Source organism: Lithobates pipiens, unplaced genomic scaffold (assembly GCF_037356315.1).
Source record: "Lithobates pipiens isolate NorthernLeopardFrog02 unplaced genomic scaffold, aLitPip1_a1.2 Scaffold_16, whole genome shotgun sequence".
In the NCBI taxonomy this organism is placed as follows: Eukaryota; Metazoa; Chordata; class Amphibia; order Anura; family Ranidae; genus Lithobates; species Lithobates pipiens.
The window spans coordinates 291,947,584-291,971,119 of record NW_027507748.1 but is presented as its reverse complement, the minus strand read 5'-3'; the positions used below and the strand labels follow the sequence as shown (position 1 = coordinate 291,971,119).

At 41.7% G+C, this 23,536-nt stretch overlaps 1 protein-coding gene across 1 annotated transcript in view; it reads right to left on the bottom strand.

Moving 5' to 3' along the window:
• Positions 1-958: 958 nt before the first annotated feature.
• The window catches only part of LOC143982644 (putative helicase MOV-10), a 178,313-nt gene continuing 155,735 nt past the window's right edge, over positions 959-23,536 (bottom strand). The window contains exons 19-22 of the mRNA XM_077481542.1: positions 13,940-14,065; positions 10,386-10,474; positions 8,034-8,158; positions 959-2,784 (exon numbers count right to left, since the gene is read on the bottom strand). Coding sequence (XP_077337668.1) covers positions 2,720-2,784; positions 8,034-8,158; positions 10,386-10,474; positions 13,940-14,065 — 405 coding nt within the window. The 3' untranslated portion in view covers positions 959-2,719. The remainder of the gene's footprint in view (positions 2,785-8,033; positions 8,159-10,385; positions 10,475-13,939; positions 14,066-23,536) is intronic.

Below are 23,536 nucleotides of genomic sequence, written 5' to 3'. Positions count from 1 at the left end.
CAATGATGTATATTAAATTGTTTTGAGTGATCAACTCTTCTTGGAGACGCTGGATTGTTTTTGGAGACATTAAGGAAAAAAGGGCTTGCACTGTGTCCCAGGATCGGAACACACACAGGCCCATTACCATAAAGACTTTTTGTATCTGAAAACTTCTGGAAGATGAGAAGGCAGTTCACATTGAGGTGGTGGTGACTCTCTGTCTGGACTTTTTTCATCTTCCGTAATTTTTAAATTTTTATTTTATTTTTTGTTTTCTCGTGAAGATTGGTGGTAATTGAATATATATTGGACAATTAACATTACATGTGGATATATTTATCACTGTGACTCACTACAGTATGTTTATAGGTTCTAGCGCACTATTAATCAGTCCAGTCACAGAATACCTTGCATTTTTCTCAAGCCCAACTCTAGTTAAGACTTTTCATTTTTCGCAAACAAAATAGGGAAGGGTCAGAACCTCTTTCAGATATTAACATCTGCCGCAGTTTCTGCCCATGTCTTAATGGGAAAAATAACAGTGACTCTTTAACCCCTTTACAACTGCCCAAAACATATGTGTGGCAGCTAAAGTATGGTCTTTGATGCCCACATGCCACACATATGCTTTGCTGGGCGGCTGATGTTTAAGTGCGTCCTCACTACAAAAACCGAGCTGTTGAGGACAGCTCTCGGTCCAGGCTAAACATTGATAGTCGGCGGGACCAGCTTTGGATCATGTGATCACTGCGACAGTGGTCACATTATCAGTGATGCTTCCCTCCCCTCGGGCATTCTAAACTCTTTAAAGGGATGACGAGGTGGGCAGGAAGGGTTTACAGAACTTTTCAATTTGTTTTATAAGGAGCAGGAAAAGGTTAGAGCCTCTGTCAGATTGTGGAGATTTTGCCTCTTCATGTTAGGACAGAAGTCATGAGAGATCTTTCCAATTGCAGCAAAGACCAAAACAGTTAACTCCAGAAAGTAACAACTTTAGTACTTTTAATATTTAAATTTGCACAAATATAAAAATGTATTTGCAACCTTTACAAATCTCAGTATAACAATAAAATGATTGAACGATTATCCCACTAGTTTACATACAATTAACCAAACCAAAGAACACATTTCCCAAGTGGCCTAGATCAATGAACTAAATGACTAACATTTTATTATCCTAGTACAAGCAAAGCATTTCCACAAACGTTTTTACAATTCAATTTAAATATTTTATATCAGTGAAGTGATTTTTTTTTTCCCCTGCAATACCTTTAAAATGTATCCATCATTAAGTGCTAAACTTTTAATTATGTGAATACAGATAAACTACAAAAACATAAACAGTTTCCCTTGCACAGGCTCACGCCTAGTGTGATCATGTGAGTTAAGCCATGGTGTAAATTGGTCTCCAAACTGCGGCCCGGGGGCCAGGCATGGCCCTTTGCTTGCTTTTAGCTGGCCCTTGGGGCACTATTTCTTCCACTGATGCCAGCAATGAGGCATAATTACCCCCACTGACAACACCAATGGGGCCCAATGACACCAACAATGGGACACAATTCCTCCCACTAATAACAATGATGGGGCACCATTTCTCCCAATGGCACTAACGATGGGGCCCAATGCCCCCTAATGGTACCAACAATGGAACACAATTTCTCTCAAGGACACCAACGAAAGTAAACAAATGTTACTGTGTGTATGGCCAAATAACAGATCTGCTTTAATCAGTGTTTTCAGTAAAAAACAAGTGTGACAACAAGGAGGGATTCCTACCTTCATCCGCCATAATGTAAGAAAAAGGGTCCCTCATTTTTAGTTTACATTATAAAGTGGACTATAGACACTTTAGATATATGGTGAGTAAAAGGCACCATTATATCTGAATGTAGTCACCAGCAGTTGGTGCTGTGGGTGAAATCTAAGCCTCTCATATAAATCCAGGGAACTACACGAAGAGGAGAACCCTTCCATGGAGGAGTCAGAATTGTGGATCAAACTTTGGGAGAAATGTGTATCAAAACAAAAAGTGTTCTTTTGTGCAAAAGGAACGTTAAGCTGGGTACACACTACAGTTTTTTTCGTGCAATCCAGAGGGCTGCATGACAAAAAACACAGCTCTGGTCGGAGATGCTGTACTAACCATGTGAGGTTAGTTCAGCGATCTCCCCAACTGAGCCGCTAGAACATTCCCTGCTAGAACATTCCGATCAGCGATCTCCGCCATTAGCTGAGACCGCTGTTCGGGAGTGTCGATAGCTGGTTTTCAAGCATGCATGTCTGATAGAAGCTAGCTGAACGGCCGAATGTCGGCCGCTTACTTTTGAACCGGCCATTGTCTTCTGACATTTGAACTGTGTGTACAGAGTTTTAGTTAAAAACAGGTCAATTAATAACAGTCTACGTGTAATTTTTTCTGTTTAGGTTTGAGCTTATTCACCTTTGTGCACAAAAAAATTTATCTATTACAAAATCTCAAATGTGTGAGCATGAACTATGAACAAGTCTGCAGCTGGAGTAAAATCCAATTTCTCTGTTCAGCCTGAGCTGTTTTTAAAGTGGTTCATAAAAAATATTTTAAAGTATTTAAAGCAAATGTGACAAGACAGTCTGCATCAAAGAAGATCGGTAGTCCCAATGACATAATAGCTTGCTGAAGAATGTCATAACCATGTACCAGTAGTAAAGGTCAGGGTGTCCTCTGCAGGTACGTTATGAGTAACACTCAAGTGAAAGGTTAGTGTTCAAATCTCCAGGCTGGCTCTGCCTGCTGCTGCACAACACTCTCACCACTTCTTTCCCCTGTGAAGTACAGCAAAGAATAAAATGTTAAAAAAAAAAAATCAAATGCAGTACACCTTTGCACTTAATGCATATTTCTCCATATTATAGTATTTTATCCTTGTAAAGACCCTGCAGGTACAACAAAAATGTATCGATCTGACGAAAATTAACTCGGCTGACAACACATAGCATTTTTATAGAGTGGTGTCAGCTCAGCCCCGTTTTGTTGCTAAACTACTTAAACCTTCCCACTCTCATCTCTACAACATGGACACCAATCATTGTGTAGTCCCAAGAAAAGAACTAAGAGGACTAATAAGATTTCACACAGGAAGTGTGCACAAGACATGAGACAGGTCTGAGTTTGTGACATGGTCAACGGGTAATTTTTGCACTTATTTTACATTGTGATTCTATCATATCATTTCTATCTGTTTGATAAGAGTCCATTGTCAGGGTTTACATACATATTAGGTTACAAATGAAAGATTTGGAAGAATTCAAACTAGGAAAGTAGTGAGTAGCCCTGACTGGTACATAAAGCATCAGCTAACATTTTTGTTTTCTACCAAGCCAGGTGGTATAGTATTTATGTATTGCCACCACTACTAACACTTCAGTGAAAAAGCCTTAGGTAAATATGTAGGTTACCATCACTGAACTCTCCTTTCAGATATAGTCTGTTGACTAGCTATAATGACGATTCAATGGTTTCAGTACTTTAAGATCACCTTCCCTCCTATTAGGATCACCTTCCCTCCTATTTTACTTACTATAAGTTTGTCCTGGGTCAACAACAGTAAAGCCAAAGACCGTCACGCAACAAAAATTTTCAGAAGGTAAACAGAAATGGCAGTCTGCATAAAAACTTTGTAGGGGTTTCCTTAAACCCTCCTTGCCCAGCCCTGGCTTCCATTTAAAAGGGTTTGTATTCGGGGGGTGAAAAGGATCAGTTGAAAATGTGACCACTGTGATTGAATGTCACAGTGGTCACATGATCAGGAGCAGTTCTCATCAACTCCTGATAATTATTACAGACCAAGAGATCTTTGACAGCTCGGTCACTGTTCTTGGAGCACGCAGTGAGCATGCTCTCAGCATAGAAATCGCGACTGCCTGTGGACGTGTTAAAGCCCACCTTCTTTGCTATCTCACATATGTTACGTGGGCAGCAAGAGGTTAAAAAAACTCCCTTGAAAAGAGGTAATTTACTAAGATCAGGTGATCCTAATAAGAAAAGAAAACTAAAGAAGTTCAGGGAAGAACATTTTTTGTTTATGAAGTGGAAGTCATGTTGGAAAGCCTACTATCAACTGTCATTCTCTTCCTTCTGCATTTACACTTAACTATCTGGGGCTAAAATATTCCTGAAAAAAGCATACAAATATTTTCTCATTATAAACACAAAACCGATTTTATGTCTACAACATAGGGGTAAAAATGGCTGATCTGTTTTTTTTCCCTGACAAGAAATATCACTAAAATAATCCTTGCCTATTGCAGCTATGCCAGTCCAAAAAATCTTTAATATCTTTTGCCTGCTGGCTATCACTGTTATCTAAGCACTATTTCTTAAGGTGGCTATACACAAGTCGATTTTTGAACAAATCATTTTTTTTTTCATTTTTGGAGGAACTTTAACCACTTCAATACCGGGCCATAGTCAAATGATGGCCACAGATGGGATCTCCCATCCTGGGTGGCCGTCATATGACGTCCTCAGCTTTCCGCCGCTACTGCGGGCCCCCGGAGGCCCACGGAGCGGCGATCGGGGATCCGGTGTGTCCCTGGGGACACAGCGGTTCCCCGATGGTGGTACTGAAGTGGCGGCGAGTGGCGGAGCAGCTTTACTGGCTGTGATCCATCACTAGCCAGCGCTGCAGATCTATATCCAGATCTATATCCTGGAAGCTGCATGCATGGCTCATGTGCACGCTCCGGGGGAGGAGCTGTGTAGTGATCTGGGCTGAGGCTGGCTGAAGCTTTTCCCCTAGCTACAGCCCAGCCCCGATCAGTGTAAAAAGCCAATGACAGCCTGTCACTAAATGTAAACAAAAGGTGTGTGTAACTCCTGTTGCTGGGTTCTCCTCTTCACACACCGATCCTGTGTGAGGAGGAGATCAGCTAACAGTGAGTTACCATTACTGTACCCCAGTATATGTTTTACTGTGCCCAGATTGCCCCCCTAAATAAAGAGTAACTGTCACCAGGAGTACCTGCCACCTCACCATCTGCCACCAGAGTACCTACCACCAGAGTACCTGCCACCTCACCATCTGTCACCGGAGTACCTGCCACCAGAGTACCCGCCACCTCACCACCAGAGTACCTGCCACCTCACCATCTGCCACCGGAGTACCTGCCACCAGAGTACCTACCAGAGTACCCGCCGCCTCACTATCTGCCACCAGAGTACCTGTCACCAGAGTACCTGCCACCTCACCACCAGAGTACCTGCCACCAGAGTACCTACAGCCACTATGTCCAGAAAGGTGTACACCCCAGAAGAGGCATACGTAATACTCAGTCTGACCGAGGAGAGCAACAGGGAGCTCTCACCGCTCAGTTCTATTGAGTCTGTTTCAGAATATGAGCCCCCTGAAGGCAGCCCATCAGGATCCAAATTGGAGGAGGAAGCAGTCCATCCTAAAAGAAGACGGTCTGAACACCAGGCAGTTACCAGCAGTGCCAACATCGGTAGACCCCAGGAGGAGAGGCCCGGTACAAGCGTTGCTAGACCCCAGGAGGAAAGGCCCAGTACACGCCAAAGAATAAGGGCCCAAACCCAGCTTCCAGAAAGCTTGGCAAACCCATTGTGGCTGCCTTCTACCACAGGGTCAGCCACGATCCCCCCTTTTACAGCACAGCCAGGTGTGCAGATCAACACTGCGGGTTTTTCCCAAATGGACTTTTTTTAATTTTTTTTTTCCCCGACGAATTGGTTCAAGGCATCATGGACCAAGCCAACCTTTTTGCACAACAATTTATTGCACACAGCCCCAGCTCCAGCTATGCCCGCCCTTTTGAATGGCGACCCCTAACAGCGGTGGAGCTTAAATAGTTTTTAGGCCTAAGGCTCAACATGGGGCTTACAAAAAAAATGAAATGCATTAGTATTGGTCGATCAAACCCATCCATCATATGCCAGTTTTTTCATCATTCAGGTCCTGATACGAACTTATAATGCGCTTCCTGCATTTTAGTGACAACTCACAGTGCCCCCCCCCCCCCGAAATCATCCGAACTTTGACAAACTATATAAAATTCGCCCCCTAATTAATTTTTTTTCCAAGAAGTTTTCCGAACTTTATGTCCCTGACAAAAACATATGTGTGGACGAATCCCTGGTGCATTTCACAGGCCGGCTGGGAATCGAGCAATATATCCCCCGTAAGAGAGCGAGGTATGGCTTGAAGCTTAACAAGCTCTACGAAAGTGCCACTGGTTATGTGCACTCATTCCACGTGTACAAAGGCAAAGATACCCAGCTCCAGCCCCCTGAGTGTCCACCCTACATGGGAATAAGTGGAAAGATAGTTTGGGAGTTGGCATTCCCACTCCTCCAAAAGGGGTATCATATTTATATGGATAACTATTACACTAGTTTGCCCCTTCTCTGCCACCTGTACATATAAAAACTTTGGCCTGTGGTACAACAAGGAAATACCGAAAGGGCTTCCCACAGCGTCTTGTCGCCACAACCATTCAAAGGGGGGAATCGGCAAGCTTGAGGAATGAGGAAGTATTGGCTGTGAAGTGGAGGGGTAGGAAAGACTTCTGGAAAAAAAATGAACCATGCAAAAGACTCATTATGCCTCATAGATTATACGTTGGGGTGTTAGATTTCCAAAATGGGGTCATTTTGTGGGTGTTTCCATTGTCCTGGTGCTCCAGGGTCTTCAAAACTATAATATGTGGTTGAGAAATGAGATGTGTAATTTATGCTTGTAGAACACCGGACGATGCTACTTCAATGTTGGGCCTCTGTATGTGGCCAGGCTGTGTAAAAGTCTCATACATGTGGTATCGCCATACTCAGGAGGAGTAGCAGAATGCATTTTGTCCGTTTTGCTATGTATATGCTATGTGTTGGAAATATCTAATAAATGGACAACTTTGAAAAAAAAAAATGCGTTTCCAAAATGGGGTCATTTTGTGGGCGTTTCCATTGACCTGGTGCTCTAGGGCCTTCAAAAATGTGATAGGTTGTCATCAAATGAGATGTGCAATTTATGCTCGTAGAATTCCTGACGGTGCTACTTGGATGTTAGACCTCTGTATGTGGCCAGGCTGTGTAAAAGTCTCACACATGTGGCTATCACTATACTCAGGAGGAGTAGCAGAATGTATTTTGGGGTGTCATTGCAAGTATGCATGTGCTGTGTGAGAGAAATAACTTGTTATTATGACAATTTTGTGCAAAAAATAAAAAATTATAATTTGCCCAAGAATTGTGGGGAAAAATTACAACTTCACAAAACTCGCCATGCCTCTTACTAAATACCTTGGAATGTCTGCTTTCCAAAAAGGGGTATTTGCGGGATATTTGTACTTTCCTTGTTAGGTTCACAAGAAATGAGATAGGCCTTCAGTGCATCAGGTGTGATCAGATGTGATAATTTTTCAATGATTTGCACCACAGCTTTTAGACGCTATAACTTTCACAGAGACCAAATAATATACACTTATTTGAGTTATTTTACTAAAGATATGTAGCAGTATATATTTTGGCCCAAATTTATGAAGAAAATTTTTTTATTTGCAAAATTTTACAATAGAAACTAAAAAAAAGTTTGTTTTTTTCTCAAAAATGTCTCTTTTTTTGCTTATATTGCAAAAAATAGAAAAAACTGCAGTAATTAAATACCCCCAAAAGAAAGCTCTGTCTGTGAGAAAAAAATTATACAAATTTGGTTTGGGTGGAGTGTAGCATGACTGAGTAATTGTCATTCAAAGTGTGAGAGCACTGAAAGCTAAAAATTGGTCTGGTAATGAAGGGTGTATAAAAGCCCTGTATTGAAGTGGTTAATGGGCAGTCATATTTGTATGTTTGTAGGGACAGCAGTGTAGTAATCCGCAAGTGTTTACATTTCATATCAGATCACACATATATAGATCTGACTTCCTGATGCTGTTTTAAAGCCAACCTGGGTTGTTGTTTTCATATGGTGTGGCACATGATTATTAAAAAAATAAATAAATAAATCACTAAAATGTACATAAAGTTAGAGAACTGTGGGTCTCTTGACCACTTTGCCCATGCTTACCAGCTGGTGGCTCATTGACAGTAAGGTGTTTAAAAAGATCTGCAAACTCCAATTCGTTAATCTCATCAAGGATATCATTTTGGAAGCCAGTGCTGCCTCCCTTCTCAGAACAGAATTTCAAAAATCTAGAAAAAGGAAAAAAAAAAACACTACATTTGAATTTTTATACTAAGGTTTATGGTTGAGAGAACATTTTAGAAGAAATTTAGCTTCAACAATGTGAAAATACTATTGCACATTGTAGCTAGCTCAACCTCAAGTGGTTTAAAACCTCAAGTGGTTTTAAATCCAGAAACGTGCATCACTGGCTGAGACAGCAGCAAGAGCCATTGCTACTGCTACTATCAATCACATCTAGTGAGCCAATGACGAGAGGGCATACAGCTTGCCATTGGGGGGGGGGGGGGGGGGCTGAAGAGGAGGAGCCAGGAGTGCCAGCAGGGACCTGGAAAAAGGAGGATCAGGGCTGCTCTGCGCAAAACCACTGCACAGAGCAGGTAAGTATGACATGTTTGCTATTTTTTGTTTTAAACACATGCCGACCAGCACACGATGATATACATTGGCTGTGCAAATGGGCGTACAGGTATGTCCCCTTTAAGATGTCCGCCGGGTGCCCGCGATCGTGTCATGGAGTGGAAGAACGGGGAGATGCCTTTGTAAACAAGGCATTTCCCTGTTCTGCCTAGTGACATGACAGAGATCACTGCTCCCTGTCATCGGGAGCAGTGATCGCTGTCATGTGAATAGTAGCCCACCCCCCCCCCCACAGTTGGAATCCCTCCCTAGGACACACTTAACGCCATGATCGCCCCCTAGTGTGTAACGCCCTCCCTGCCAGTGTCATTTACACAGTAATCAGTGCATTTTTATAGCACTGATCGCTGTATAAATTACAATGGTCCCAAAATAGTGTCAAAAGTGTCTGCCATAATGTCGCAGTCATGATAAAAATCGCAGATCGCCGCCATTACTAATGAAAAAAAAATAATAATAAAGAAGCGAAAAAACTATCCCCTTTTTTGTAGACTATAACTTTTGCTCAAACCAATCAATATACGCTTATTGCAATTTTTTTTTACCAAAAATATGTAGAATACATATTGGCCTAAACTGAGGAATAAATGTGTTTTTTTAAATATATTTTGGGGGATATTTATTATAGCAAAAAGTAAAAAATATTGCTTTTCTTTCCAAAATGCACGCTTTTTTTGGTTTATAGCGCAAAAAATAAAAACCGCAGAGGTGATCAAATACCACCAAAAGAAAGCTCTATTTGTGGGGAAAAAGGGACGTCAATTTTGTTTGGGTGCAATGTCACATGACTGTGCAATTGTCAGTTAAAGCGACGCAGTGCCGGATCGCAAAAAGTGCTCTGGTCAAGAAGGGGGTAAATCCTTCCGGGGCTGAAGTGGTTAAAGTGACCTTCAATGTCACTTTAAGACAATTTGAAAGAAACAAATATATTTATTAAAATATCCTTAAAGTATATAGAGATTACCCAGGATTTTCAGAGACACAGTTTTGAAGGCAAGTACTGTAACTGTAAATGTCTGATTTTACAAACCTCATTTCTCTAAGTATGATTGACTTTTGATAAATTGGTAATATAGATCAGAGACAGATTAAAATGGTTGAAAAAGGTTATCCCCCCCCCCCCAAAAGGGAGGTCTATACTTACTTACCTGGTCTGTGCAGTATAGTATTGCACAGAGCGTTCCCTTACCTTCTCACTGGCACTGTCTGCTCCTCCTTTCTTACGTGTGCGCCCATAGCAAGCTTCTTGCTATGGTCGCACACGTGTGGGAGCGCTTCTGAGCCAGGCTGTGTGTGTCCATAGACACATACGCACATACCGTTGCTTGGCCCTGTGTCCTGCTCTCTCCTGTCCTGCAGATGAACAGTGCTGGATTGAGAGATCAGGTAAGTATTTTGGTTGGGTGGGGAAACAGGTAGTGGGTAATTTTTTACATTAATGCAAGAGAATGTATGCATGCACAGGGAAGCCACCCACCATCTACCTTGTCCTACCTTGTACTAGCGTGGACTGCCTCATTACACACCAACTACTTACAAGTGCCTTGTGAATGGACAGGCCCCTGGTTTACTGCAGAAGCACAAAAGTTGAAGCTGGGCCCCCTGGACATCCGCCTGGCCCTAGGCTCATTCCTAGATGGCCTTGTAGATTTTCCAGTTTATATGAATTCCAGCCATAAATAAAATTAGGCTATGAAGGATACAAAGTATATTAAAAAAATACTCTATATACTGTAGTTATGTGCAGGAAAAAAAAGGGAAGCTACTTCGTCAATCAAAAAAACAGTATGATTATATATTTCATTTGTTACTTACCGTGCCCAATAAGGATCTTCGGAAAGTATGATTGGGTTTCCTACCAGAATTAAGAGGGCCTTTGCTCTAGTTATAGCCACATTAAACCTCTGTGAAACATTGCAGAAAAGAGACAGTTAAACAGAATAGTTAAGCACTTTGCTTTACGTGTAATGGGGTATTTACCCAGTGTTTCCCTCCCTTCTTTCAATTCTGCCCTTGGCTTCTTTTTCTTCTCCCTTACCCCTCCACCTACAGTACCTAGCTTTCCTTTCAATTGCTTTCTCTTTTTTTTCATTTTGCTACATATCCCAGTTTCATGGTTCACCATTTCCAGTCTCATCTGAAATAATATAAACTGATATTTGCATATTTTAGTGTGATAGGTTTCTGCATTATTGAAAGGAGTGCTATTATATCCTTTTTATACAACAGTGTGGGTAGGTTTCTTCAAGAGTTTTACATGCAAAAACAGAACAGCTAAACTGGCCATCCAATATGCAGTCAGTTACTTGACTGATTGTAAAGCAAATGGTGTGGTTATTCTGCATAAAAACCTGATTCATTAGCAACTTAAAAGCACATAACCTTTTCTATTGGTTGAACTAGATGAACTTGTCTTTTCAACCAAACTATGTAACTCAAGCCAGACCAAGTAGGTTGGTTGGTGACTGTGACATTAAGGTGTACAGGAAATCTACCCAAACAGAACAGTATCTGCTTTTTGACTCCCTGCACCCACTGGAGCTCAGGGGACCAGGGGGGGCGGACTGACCATTGGGCTACTCGGGCACTGCCCGAGGGCCCCATGCCACTAGGGGGCCCCATCAGGGTTGCCAGCCTCAGTAAAACCAGGGACAGTATGTAAATCCCGAGATTATAGCTGCCCCACCTCTCCTGTACCTTCTCAGCCAATAGAAACGTGTCTGTGTGTACTGTGTGGGTGATTGTATACTGTGTGTGTGTTTGTGTATACTATATGGCCCCATAATCTCTGATTGCCTGGGGGCCCCATAATCTCCTATTGCCCGGGGGCCCCATGAGTTGTCAGTCCGCCCCTGCAGGGGACTATTAGACCTTTTCAGCATTGTCTGAGGTGGCACAGCATCTAAAGAGAAAGAACGCATACATCTCAGGATTGCTTTGAAAGTTTGGGTTTATCTTGGCTAGGCTTTTGTCAAAACATTCACAAGGAAAAGTAAAATCATGGAACCATCAAACAGAGGGAAGAAGAACTCAAGGAGTAATATAGTCACCCTGTATGTAGCTAGAGTGTTGGAAGGATCTTTAACCACTTGCCGCCCGCCCTATAACAGAAACGCCGCAACAAAGTGGTTTCAAAATCCTGACCGGACGTCATATGACGTGATCAGGATTTTGAGCCGCTTCACGCCACCGGCGGCGTGCATCGTGGCGATCGTTGTTGCGGGGTGTCAGTCTGACACCCCGCAACTACGATCTGGGTATAGAGTCTCCGACGGAGACTCTTTACCACGTGATCAGCCGTGTCCAATCACAGCTGATCACAGTGTAAAATAGGAAGAGCCGGTGATCGGCTTTTCCTCACTCGCGCCTGTCATATGCGAGTAGAGGAGAGCCGATCGGCTGCTCCTTTGACAGGGGGGTCTGTGCTGATCGATTATCAGCGCAGCCCCCCTGAGGATGCCCACACTGGACCACCGGGGACGCCACCAGACCACCAGGGATGCCCAGCACAAGGTATGCCACCCTAGACCACCAGGGATTCCAGTCAGTGCCCACAATGGATGCCAATCAGTGCCCACAATAAGTGCCAATCAGTGCTTACAATGGGCATTACTGATTGGCATGCATTATTGTTTGGCACGGATTGGTATCCATCAGTACAGTATATTACATACAATACAATGCCGCCTATCAGTGCCCATCCGTGTCGCCTATCAGTGCCCATCCGTGACACCTATCAGTGCCCATCCACGCCCATCTGTGCCGCCTATCTATGCCCATCTGTGCCGCCTATCCATGCCCATCCGTGCCACCTATCCATGCCCATCCGTGCCAGCTATCAGTGCCAATTTGTGCCACATATCAGTGCCCATCCGTGCCGTCCATCAGTGCCACCTATCAGTGCTGCCTATCAGTGCCCATTAGTGCCACATATCAGTGTCCATCAATGCCACCTCATCAGTGCCACTTCATTGGTGCCACCTCATCGGTGCCCATCAGTGCCACCTTATCAGTGCCCGTCATTGTAGCCCCATCAGTGAAGGAGAAAACTTACTTATTTACAAAGTTTTGAAACTGAAATAAAAAAAATATTTTTTTTCAAAATTTTCGGTCTTTTTTTTATTTGTTTAGCAAAAAATAAAAACCGTAGAGGTGATCAAATACCACCAAAATAAAGCTCTATTTGTGGGAAAAAAATTATAAAAATTTAATTTGGGTACAATGTAGTATGACCGCGCAATTGTCCTTCAAAGTGTGACAGCGCTGAAAGCTCAAAATTGGTCTGAGCAGGAAGGTGTTTAAGTGCCCAGTATTGAAGTGGTTAACAAACATTGCATCCATGTGCCCTTCGAACCCATTAATACATTGAGACCCAATGCACAACATAAACAAATTAACTTGGTGTATGAAGTGTAGTATAATGAGGTAAGTGTAATGAGCGGTGCAAAGACCTCTACATTAGGTAGACAAACAATTTCTCCACAAATAAATGACCCAACATAGTAGGGCAAATTCCACAGGTTAAGTTCAGCAATTTTCCTTAACCTTCAAGTATAACTAAAGGCATAGCTTTTTGTTTTAACAGAGTGGTGAGGGTTTAGAACTCTTGTCAGGTTTTATTGTTCTCTGTGCACTCACACTCTTTGTGTCCTGTTTACCATTATCACCAAAAGATGGCAAAAAATGACAGGGTTTATAACCCTCTCTTACTCTATCTACAATGTTGCCTTTAGTTCTACCTAAAGTAAAAGGGACACTCCTTTAAGGGCAGTGAGTTGCACATTTTGGACAAACTGGTTCCCAATATGTAAAAGAGGCCAATTTATGCCAAATTGGAACAACCATCCCTGAACAGGATTCCACAATTGTTCCACCCTATTTGTGGACAAGCAACAGATATACATTCTATAGATGTCTGTGCTACCTAGGTGGATATAAATGCTTGGTTATTGTCTACTCATTGGAACTGACGTAGCAGCTCGGAGAAGAAATAAAAAGTTTTCAACATTACAAAAAAAGTACAATTGAATGTGACTAACTATGGCAAGTTAAAACAAATGACTTGATTGGAGAGGCAAGACAATATTTGTACAATAAAAAAATAAAAAAACACTGCATGCACTCTTATATGCTTGCAGTTGTTTAACAAACTAAACACAAATCAAATAATATTCTTACAATCCACCATTAAATCTCTGCAAGTAATTATTTTAATAACTTTGACACTAAACAAGTGCAATTAGGTTTTTAACATTTTCTTACCCATGATATTTAGGGCATACATGATTTAGAACCATATGTGCAATTATTAAGGTATTGCCACATACAAAAAAAAATTAAAAAATTAAAAAAGGAAAATGACTACCTACCTTAGGATTTGTCAGAAAGCCAAGACTGAATTCTTTATCAAATTTGACATAATCCTTAGCGCTTCGTACGGTGGATATGAGGATTACCTTACGTTCCTGGCCTTGAAACTCCTCCACAGAGCCAACCTGTTGTAAGAATACAGAATCCAAGTCTTTCCAAGCTCAATTTTTAGAGAAGCATATCCTATGTGGCGTCTGATGTGCATTTACAATCTCAAATCTGGTGTGCTTGCCTTTTCAGGACAGTTTTATCAGTCTGTCTTCATCGTGTCTCATTTTTCTCTGTTTGTGGCTATTTGGGGTCTCCACCCTCAGCAGCCAGTGTTTTTGCATTTAAGTGAGTTAGCCCGTACCGATATGATACTATTATCAGAACTCTTAACTTTGCTTCTGATCTGTTGTGGGCAGGGTCTAATGCGCCCGTGTACGTGGGGTAACACCTTGCCCGAAGGTGTGCTCATCAATGCCCAGGACCAGGTAGAGGCTGAGGTAATTTGAAAAGACAAACATTAAAAAGGTTGTTATAGCAGGTTAAACCGCACAGTGTTTGTGCTGTCTAATCTGTCCCTCTGTATGATGTAAAAAGTCTGGTTGATCCTGCCTGTTGCTGTGTCCCCCCTAGTGTGCTGACCATGGTAATCATGGCTGCTAAATCATGATACTATGGTCAGCTTACGTGCCAGCATCATCCCACTGCTCTCCTCTCTCTCGCTCCCCCTCTCTCCCTGCCTGTCAACTCCTGTGTGTGTGTGTGAGTTGATTTTTTTCCTTGCCCCTCCCCTCCTGCTAAGTTAAAAAGATTACTGCCAGTCCCTCTGTTCTACTAAGCCATACTACCCTGTGTACCTGTTTGTATAAAATTGGGCCTGTAAATGCCTTATTTCAGTTAGTTTCTGGCCGGTCACGTAACCTCCGTCCTCTCTCCTCCCCCGATCTAAGGGCTACAGTAGGAGGAGCTGAGCGCACGGCACACCAGCGGTCACGTGACATCTGAGCTGACGTAAGAGGGGGATCTCTGCCCCTTCTGCTGTAGCCCTGAGATCAGGGGAGGAGAGCAGCTGGAGGTCATGTGACCGGCCAGAAACAAACTGAAATAAGGCATTTACAGGCACAATTTTATATAAACATGTACACAGGATAGTATAGCTTAGTAGAGCAGAGGGGCTGGCAGTAATCTTTATTTGACTTTACAACCACTTTAAGGCAGCCCCCAACTCAAGACCTGAGGCACTAATGTAATGAGTCATCCGTGTAAGATGATGTTTGCTCCCATGTCACTACACACTTGTAACTTGTATGCTTTGCATTCAGAGGAAAAGGCAAAGCCTTTGCCCACTCCACCAGTCTAGCTTACCCCTGTTACCTCACTCCCAGTAATGGAATGAAACCCCATCAGGCACATAGCATGGGTCTCATGCATGCCCTAATTAAACTCTTACCTTCCTGTACCCATGATGAGGCCTTAGATCTCTGTAATGTTAGTCTGCTCTTAGTGAATGGAGGAGACAGACAGCTAGGGAGGGAGTCAGAGCACCAACCTCCTTGCTACCAGAGGACCTGTCCCCTAACCAAGTACCATGTCAAATGACTGGTTGATGTAGCTGCACTTCCTTCCTGGTTATCCATGGCAACTACAGTGAGGGAAAAAAGTATATGATCCCCAGCTGATTTTATACGTTTGCCCACTGACAAAGAAATTATCAGTCTATAATATTAATGGTAGGTTTATTTTAACAGTGAGAGACAGAGTAACAACAAAAATATTCTGATATAACGCATTTCAAAAAAGTTATAAATTGATTTGCATTTTTAATGTGTGAAATAAGTATTTGATCCCCTATCAATCAGCAAGATTTCTGGCTCCCAGGTGTCTATTATACAGGTAACAAGCTGAGATTAGGAGCACTCTCTTAAAGGGAGTGCTCCTAATCTCAGCTTTTTACCTGTATAAAAGACCACAGAAGCAATCAATCCGATTCCAATCTCTCCACGATGGCCCAGGCCAAGGACCTACACAAGGCTGGAATGGGCTACAAGACCAAGTAGCTTGGTGAGAGGGTGACAACACGTGTTGTGTTTTAATAAAGGGAAACCTTAGCTCTAATATTAATATGTAGGAATAACATTCATGTATAGGAAACACCCAAATGACTAGGCTGCAACCATGTCAGTGTTCTGTCACCATAAAGATTAATTATATATAATGGTGCGCTCCGGTCAACTTCCTATTACACAATCTAAGAAGGAAAAATGCGAGGCTAATAATCCTGAGGCTGTTATGAGGGTATGTGTTAAACACAGTACTATGCAAAAAAATACAATAATAACAGGTGCAAAATAAGCAAAGAATGTAAAGTGCAAAATTAATTTAAGTGCACTAAGCAAAAGTGCAAAAAATACTATGCACTTATCACAAAACGAGTGCAAATGGGCAATAATAGATGTAGTAGCGAAAAAGATTCATTCACATTCAGTACAAAGTGCTATTGTGCTGATTACTGTTCCACCTGACTCAACAACAAGTCCCACCACTATCATAAGATAGTTTGTTTTGCGAAAGTTTCCCACAGTAGAAAGGAGAGGAAACTTTCCGGGACACTATCACTCACAATCGAATTGCTTCAGTCATGTGACATATGATGCAACGCGTCGGGTGGAGCCAGTAACGTTTCGTTCCGAGCCTCTTGAGAATCTAGCAAGCAAGGTGGCTTGTCTGGGAAACGCCTCTCACCTTATCCAGCTGATTGTTTCAAGCGCTACGTATCGGCTTGGGTTATGTGAGTGAAATTGGTGTGACTGTAGCTCTCAGAATCTACAATCACTGCGCAATGAAAGTGTTGTTTCATTTAGTGCCCTGATCGGATCGGATCTGAAGCAATTCGATCGTGAGTTATAGTGTCCCGGAAAGTTTCCTCTCCTTTCTACTGTGAGAAACGTTCGCAAACCAAACTATCTTATGATAGTGGTGGGACTTTGTTTTTCCTATAAATCAGAGACCGCACCTTATAAGTGATATAGTATTCAGTACATGTAGTGTTATAAATAACCATCTTGGTATGGAGCACGCTCAGTAGGTGGTGTTTATTATAATAACACTATCTAATATATATGTATATTTTTTTCTCTAGGATATCTATCTTTCTGTGATCAATATGTATTAACTTTCATCGGATTGTTTTTACATGATTTTGCTACATGTTTTTTTATATGTTCCTGATACTTGCTTAATTTTGGGACGCTATAGGCTGTTCAGGAAACAGGTTGAATAGCAAGAAGCGCCACAGCACTTTTTATTGTTTTTCTTGTTTTTGAGCATTTATTGTTAATTTGCACTTCATTTGTGATAAGTGTACAATTTGGTTTGCACTTTGGTATAATTGTTTACACTACACTATATGCACTTTAATTCTTTACTTATATATATATATATATATATATATGGCACTATTGTAATTTCACACAATATCCCTTCCCAAAGTAGCTTTGGGATTGGTAGTTTTTGCTGTTCTTGAGTCAGGTGGAACAGTAATCAGCACAATAGCACTTTGTACTGGATGTGAATGAGTCTTTTTCGCTACTACATCTATTATTGCCCATTTGCACACGTTTTGTGATAAGTGCATAGTATTTTTTGCACTTAAATGTATTTCTTCTTTCTTTGCTTATTTTGCACATGTTATTATTGTATTTTTTGCACAGAACTGTGTTTAACACATACCCTCATAACAGCCTCAGGATTATTAGCCTCGCATTTTTCCTTCTTAGATTGTGTAATAGGAAGTTGACCGGAGCGCACCATTATATATACTTAAACACGTGGTGTGGTTATTCACAAATGGAAGAAACACAAAATAACTTTCAATCTCACTCAGTCTGGGGCTCCATGCAAGAGCTCACCTCATGGAGTTTGAATGATCATGAGAACGGTGAGGAGTCAGCCCAGAACTACACAGGATAATCTTGTCAATGATCTCAAGGCAGCTGGGACTATGGTCGCCAAGAAAACATGTTTGGAGGAGGAGGAATGTTGCCTATACCTCAAAAACACCATCCCTACAGTCAAACATGGAGGTGGAAACATTAGGCTTTGGGGGTGTTTTCCTGCTTAATCGACAGGACAACTTCACTGCATCAAAGGGGCGATGGATGGGGCCATGTACCGTCAAACCTTGGGTGATAACCTCCTTCCCTCAGCCAGGGCATTGAAAATGGGTTTTGGATGGGTATTCCAGCATGACAATGACCCAAAACACACAGCCAATGCAATAAAGGATGGGCTCAAGAAGAAACACAGTAAGGTCCTGGAGTGGCTTAGCCAGTTTCCAGACCATAATCCCATAGAAAATATGGGGAGGGAGCTGAAGGTTCGAGTTACCAAACGTTAGTCTCAAAACCTTAATGACTTGGAGTGGATCTGCAAAGATGAGTGCAACTCATCCTTCTGAAAAATTCACTTTAATACATCAAGTGGAGTGTACAAATTACAGCGGCTTACTCGTTTTGGCAATAAGTCTTAATCATTAAAGAGGAAGTAAACCCTGATGAGTTTACTTCCTCTTTTTTTCCCTGCAAAGGTAAAGCATAATGCACTAATATGCATCGCATAGTAGCCCATTATGTGTCACTTACCTGACACAGGAGCCAGCGAAGTCGCGCTGCCCCCTGTAGTCCGCCGCATCCATCTTGCTGTTGGCGTCTCGCAGCTCTGCCGCTGTCATTCGGCGAAGCCGCGATGACGTCACTCCCGCACATGCGCGTCGACAAATGCGGCAGCTCCATTTTTGGAACTGCCGCATTCAGTGCGCCTGCGCGCCGCTGTCTTTTTTTTTTAAAATCATCTTTATTATTTTCTTATATAAATTCAGCAGACAGTTACAATTACATTCAGTCCTGAGGCATTGAGGTTTACACAAGTCCCCCATTGTCTTCACATTTACATATGTACTTTCCACTACATATCTATAACAATATTAGGTGGTGGCCCGAGAGGAGGGGATATTTGGAGTGGAGTCAACCCGTGTATAGGAGAGGGGAAAAAAAAAAAAGAAAAAAAAAAAAAAGGAAGTGGGGGGGAAATTTAAATTTCTCCCCAGTGTTATTTCCCTTCTTTATGTGTTTTTTTGTGTCTTTGTGGTTCCTTTTATTTATATATAAAAAGAAGAAAAAAAAAAAAAAAAAAAATGTCTTTTCTTATTTAATCATTATTGCGTGCTTTTATTCCGTTTGTGACCCCTTGGTGTGTTGTTTGTGTTTTGTGCTTAGGAAAGTCCTCAGCTTTCCTTTATGTTTCCTAAAAATTGTGTTGTTTATTTTGGTGTCTCCCCCACTGGTTGTCTCCCCTCCTATCCCCCTCCCTCAGGCCCCCCCTCCAATTACATTTCCATCATTTATTCACTTCCCATATACCTTCAACCATACTACAAACAACAAAATTTTTAAGTTGTGGTTTGGGTTCGTATTACCCCTTTACCCTTTGTACGATGTACCTTTGGAGTGCACGAGTTTGCACAGCAGCTTCTTAATTTTTTCTCTTTCCCTTCCTTTCTCCCTCTCCCTGTCAGGGATCTCTGGGAGACTCCGGAGGGATTTTTTAATCTGGTATAACTTACTCTTTCTCTATTTCTCGGGAGTGGTGCTTCCAGCCTGCCCATATATTTTTATATTTTTTTTGTTGTTCTTTTATATCGTATATCCATTTTTCAGCTTCCATTATTTTATCTACCTCCCCCTTCCATTCCAATAGAGTGGGACATGTTATCTGCTTCCAATATCTAGGTATTAATATTTTGGCTGCGTTCAGCAGGTGTGGTATGACTCCTTTTTTATAAGATTTAATGGATCCTTCTGTCCCATGAAACAGAAATTGTAGGGGTGTCATTTCTATTGGTTTTGCTGTTATCCTCCCTATCCATTTAGCCACTCCCTCCCAAAAAATCCAAATTTTTGGGCAGTCCCACCATAGATGAAGGTATGTCCCCTTATCCTTACATCCTCTCCAGCATTGCCCATCCGCTGTTGGATATATCTCTACTATTCTGGCTGGGGTTCGGTACCATCTAGCTATAAACTTATATGACATTTCTTGTATTGCTGCGCTTATTGATGTCTCATGCGTCATTTCCATAATTTTTTTTATTTGTGTTGGTCTAAATGTGCATTTTAGTTCTTTCTCCCACTCTCTTATAAAGTAAGGAATTGTGCTACTTTGTTCACTAAGCACTAATTTATACATCTGGGATAGTAAGTTATTTGGTTTTTCTATTTTCATACACATCTTCTCATATGTGGTAAGGGAGCTCAGGGGTCTCACTTGGGGTTCTAATTTATTAAAAAAATCTCTCATTTGGTAATATCTCCATCTCGACATGTGTATTTCTCCTTGTGATGTTATTAATTCTGTTAAAGGGAGTAAACTTCCCAATGGAGCGTATCTTAGGCACCTTGTATTACCCCCTGAGCCCCAAGAACCTAATGCTCCCTTTTCTTCCCCTGGTGGAAACCATGGATATCCCCCTAATGGGGCCATTGGTGATGTGCGTGGGGCATATTTTCCATTCTTGTTCATTCTATCCCATACTGCTAACGTATTCCGTGTTAGTGGTGATGTCCACTTTGCTAAAGCTCTATTTGTGGCCTGTATCCATGGAGCCCCTGCTAGATTTCTGCCCGCCATACTTTCTTCTACCGAAACCCATGCCTTATTTGAGGAGTCATGACACCAGTTTAGTATTCGTACCATAGACATTGCTTTATAATACATGAAGACATCTGGAAGCCCCATTCCACCTTCCTTCTTATTTCTACGCAGGATATCATATGCTATTCTAGGGTTTTTATCGTTCCATATAAAGGATATAAACATTTTACGTATTCTCTTAAAAAAGACCTGAGGCACTGCTATAGGTACAGTATTTAAGATATATATTATTCTAGGTAATATATTCATTTTCAAAGTGTTTATCCTTCCAAACCATGTCAGTGAATGACCCTTCCACCTATTTAGATCTTTAGTTATTTCTATTATTAGAGTTCCATAATTAAGTTCATATAATGATTTAGTTTCCGCCGTAATATGTACTCCTAAATAATATAATGATTTTTTTTCCCATTTAAATGGGAGGTTATCCTTCATTACTATTGACATCAATGGGGGTACATGACATGGTAGTGTTATGGATTTTTCCATGTTTATTTTAAAATTGGACATTTTTCCGTATCTCTGGACCTCCTCCATTAGTGCCATTATTGATCCCTGTGGTTCTGAAAGATAGAATAATAGGTCATCAGCATATGCTGATACCTTATGCTCCTCAGATCCTATTCTTATCCCTTTTATTCCCTTATTTTCTCTCACCCTGCACAGAAATGGTTCCAGAGTCAAGGCAAACAGTATTGGGGACAGGGGGCACCCCTGTCTTGTGCCATTTCGTATATCAAAGCATCCTGATAGAGTACCATTTACCTTCACTCTTGCCCTGGGTTTTGCGTATAGGGCTTCTATCCATCCCATCATTCGCTCTCCCATACCTATTGCTCTCAGCACTTCTTTCATGAAGTCCCAGTCCACTCTATCAAATGCCTTTTCGGCATCCATTGATAGCATTGTCCTGGGTAATTTATCTGGGCCATTTTGCATCCAATAAAGTATATGTAAGGCTCGAATGGTGTTATCTTTGGTTTCTCTGCCTTTCATGAAACCCGTTTGGTCGCGATGGACCAATTGTGTTACCTCTTCTTGTATTCTACTAGCTATAATTTTTGCCATTAATTTAGTATCTGAATTAAGCAATGATATGGGTCTGTAATTAGCACATTCCTGTGGGTCCTTCCCTGGTTTCGGTAAAACTGTTATGTATGCTAGCAGTGCTTCTGAGGACATTGGGTTAGAGGCAGTAATATTATTGAAATATCTGCACAGAGGTATTTCTAAAATTTGGGCAAACCTTTTTATAGTATGCATTGGTTAACCCATCGGGTCCTGGGCTTTTCCCCCTCGGCAGGTTCTCAATTGCTTTTCTTATTTCATCTTTGGTTATTGGTTCTTCTAATTTTTCTATTATCCTGGAGGGGAACTTTGATATTGTAGAGCTACTAATATAATCTCTCATTTCTTCTATCCTCCCCCTATCTTCTGCCTGCTCCAGAATGGGTTGTATATTATATAGCTTCTTATAATATTGTTGAAATTCCTTTGCTATTAATTTTGTGTCTTTTACTTGTTTATTTTCCACTCTAATTTCATGTACATGGGATAATTCCCTCTTTTTTTTTAGTTGTCTAGCCAGTAATCGGCCACATTTATTCCCATGCTCATAAAATCTGTGTGTTATAAATCTATATTTATCCCTGACCCTTCTATCCAGACACCTGGAGAGCTCCTCCCTCATAATTCCCAGCTGCCTGGCATCTCCTGGTTCGCAAGTACTCTTGTGTTTGTTCTCTAATTCCTTTATTCTTTCCAACTGATCTTCTATCTCTTTTCTTTTTCCCCTCTTTACTCGCGTTCCATGTGCTATTAATTCTCCTCTAATTACCGCTTTGTGGGCTTCCCACACAGTTTGCTCCGATACTTCTTCTGACGTATTTAAATCAAAATACTCCTCTAATTTATGTTGGAGGTCCTCTAGTATTATTTTATTATCCAGTAATGACTCGTTTAATCTCCACGTTCGTTCCTTGTGACCCGCGTATATAGGGAAAATCACCGCCACCACCGGGGCATGATCCGAGATCATTATTGGCTTTATTCGGCTGCTGTCATTCGGCGAAGCCGCGATGACGTCACTCCCGCGCATTGCGCGGCATCTTCGTCATTGAGGATGCCACGCTCAGTGCGCCTGCGCGCCGCTGTCTACGGTGCATGCGCCGTAGACAGCGGTGCCCGTTTTCGGGCAAATATCTCCTAAACCATATAGGTTTAGGAGATATTGCTTGGACCTACAGGTAAGCCTTAATCTAGGCTTACCTGTAGGTCAAAGTGGTTTGTAAGGGTTTACAACCACTTTAAGGCTTATTGCCGAAACACAGTCTTTCTGTAGCTTTAACAGCTTTGAGAAAGACCAGCTCTGGGACGTCCACATTGAATCCTGCACCCCCACAGGAACCATTTACTATTAGTTGGAAACAAGGTATGCTTCTGTCTTCACTGATTCTGTATCTGCCATCCTTTCTTTCTGCATCAAGGTCATGTTTTAGTTCCTGCTCTGCCCTGGACTTCTACTTTGCTCCTGTAAAAATGTTCTCTCATTCCTGGAGTCCCCAAAATGCCTCCATAAAGCCAGTAGTCTCCTGTTCCCCCAAGCAACACTCCAGTGTTATGTGATGTGGGTATCCTGCATTTCCAAGGACAGGGTCCTCTGGCACAAAGATTCCAAACTGATTCACTCTCTCCCAAATCCAACCACTGTGCTTATGGCAGGAGCCTCTCCAGCCTGGTATTGGTGTCATGTGACAAAGTATGCCTCTGCACCTCTAATACTTGTTGTTCAACACAGAAGCTTCTACACATGTTGAGGAATTCCCTATGAACTGAACAATTCACAGCACATAATATGCAGAAACCCCAATTTATTAGTTTCCTCACATGGCAGACTTCTA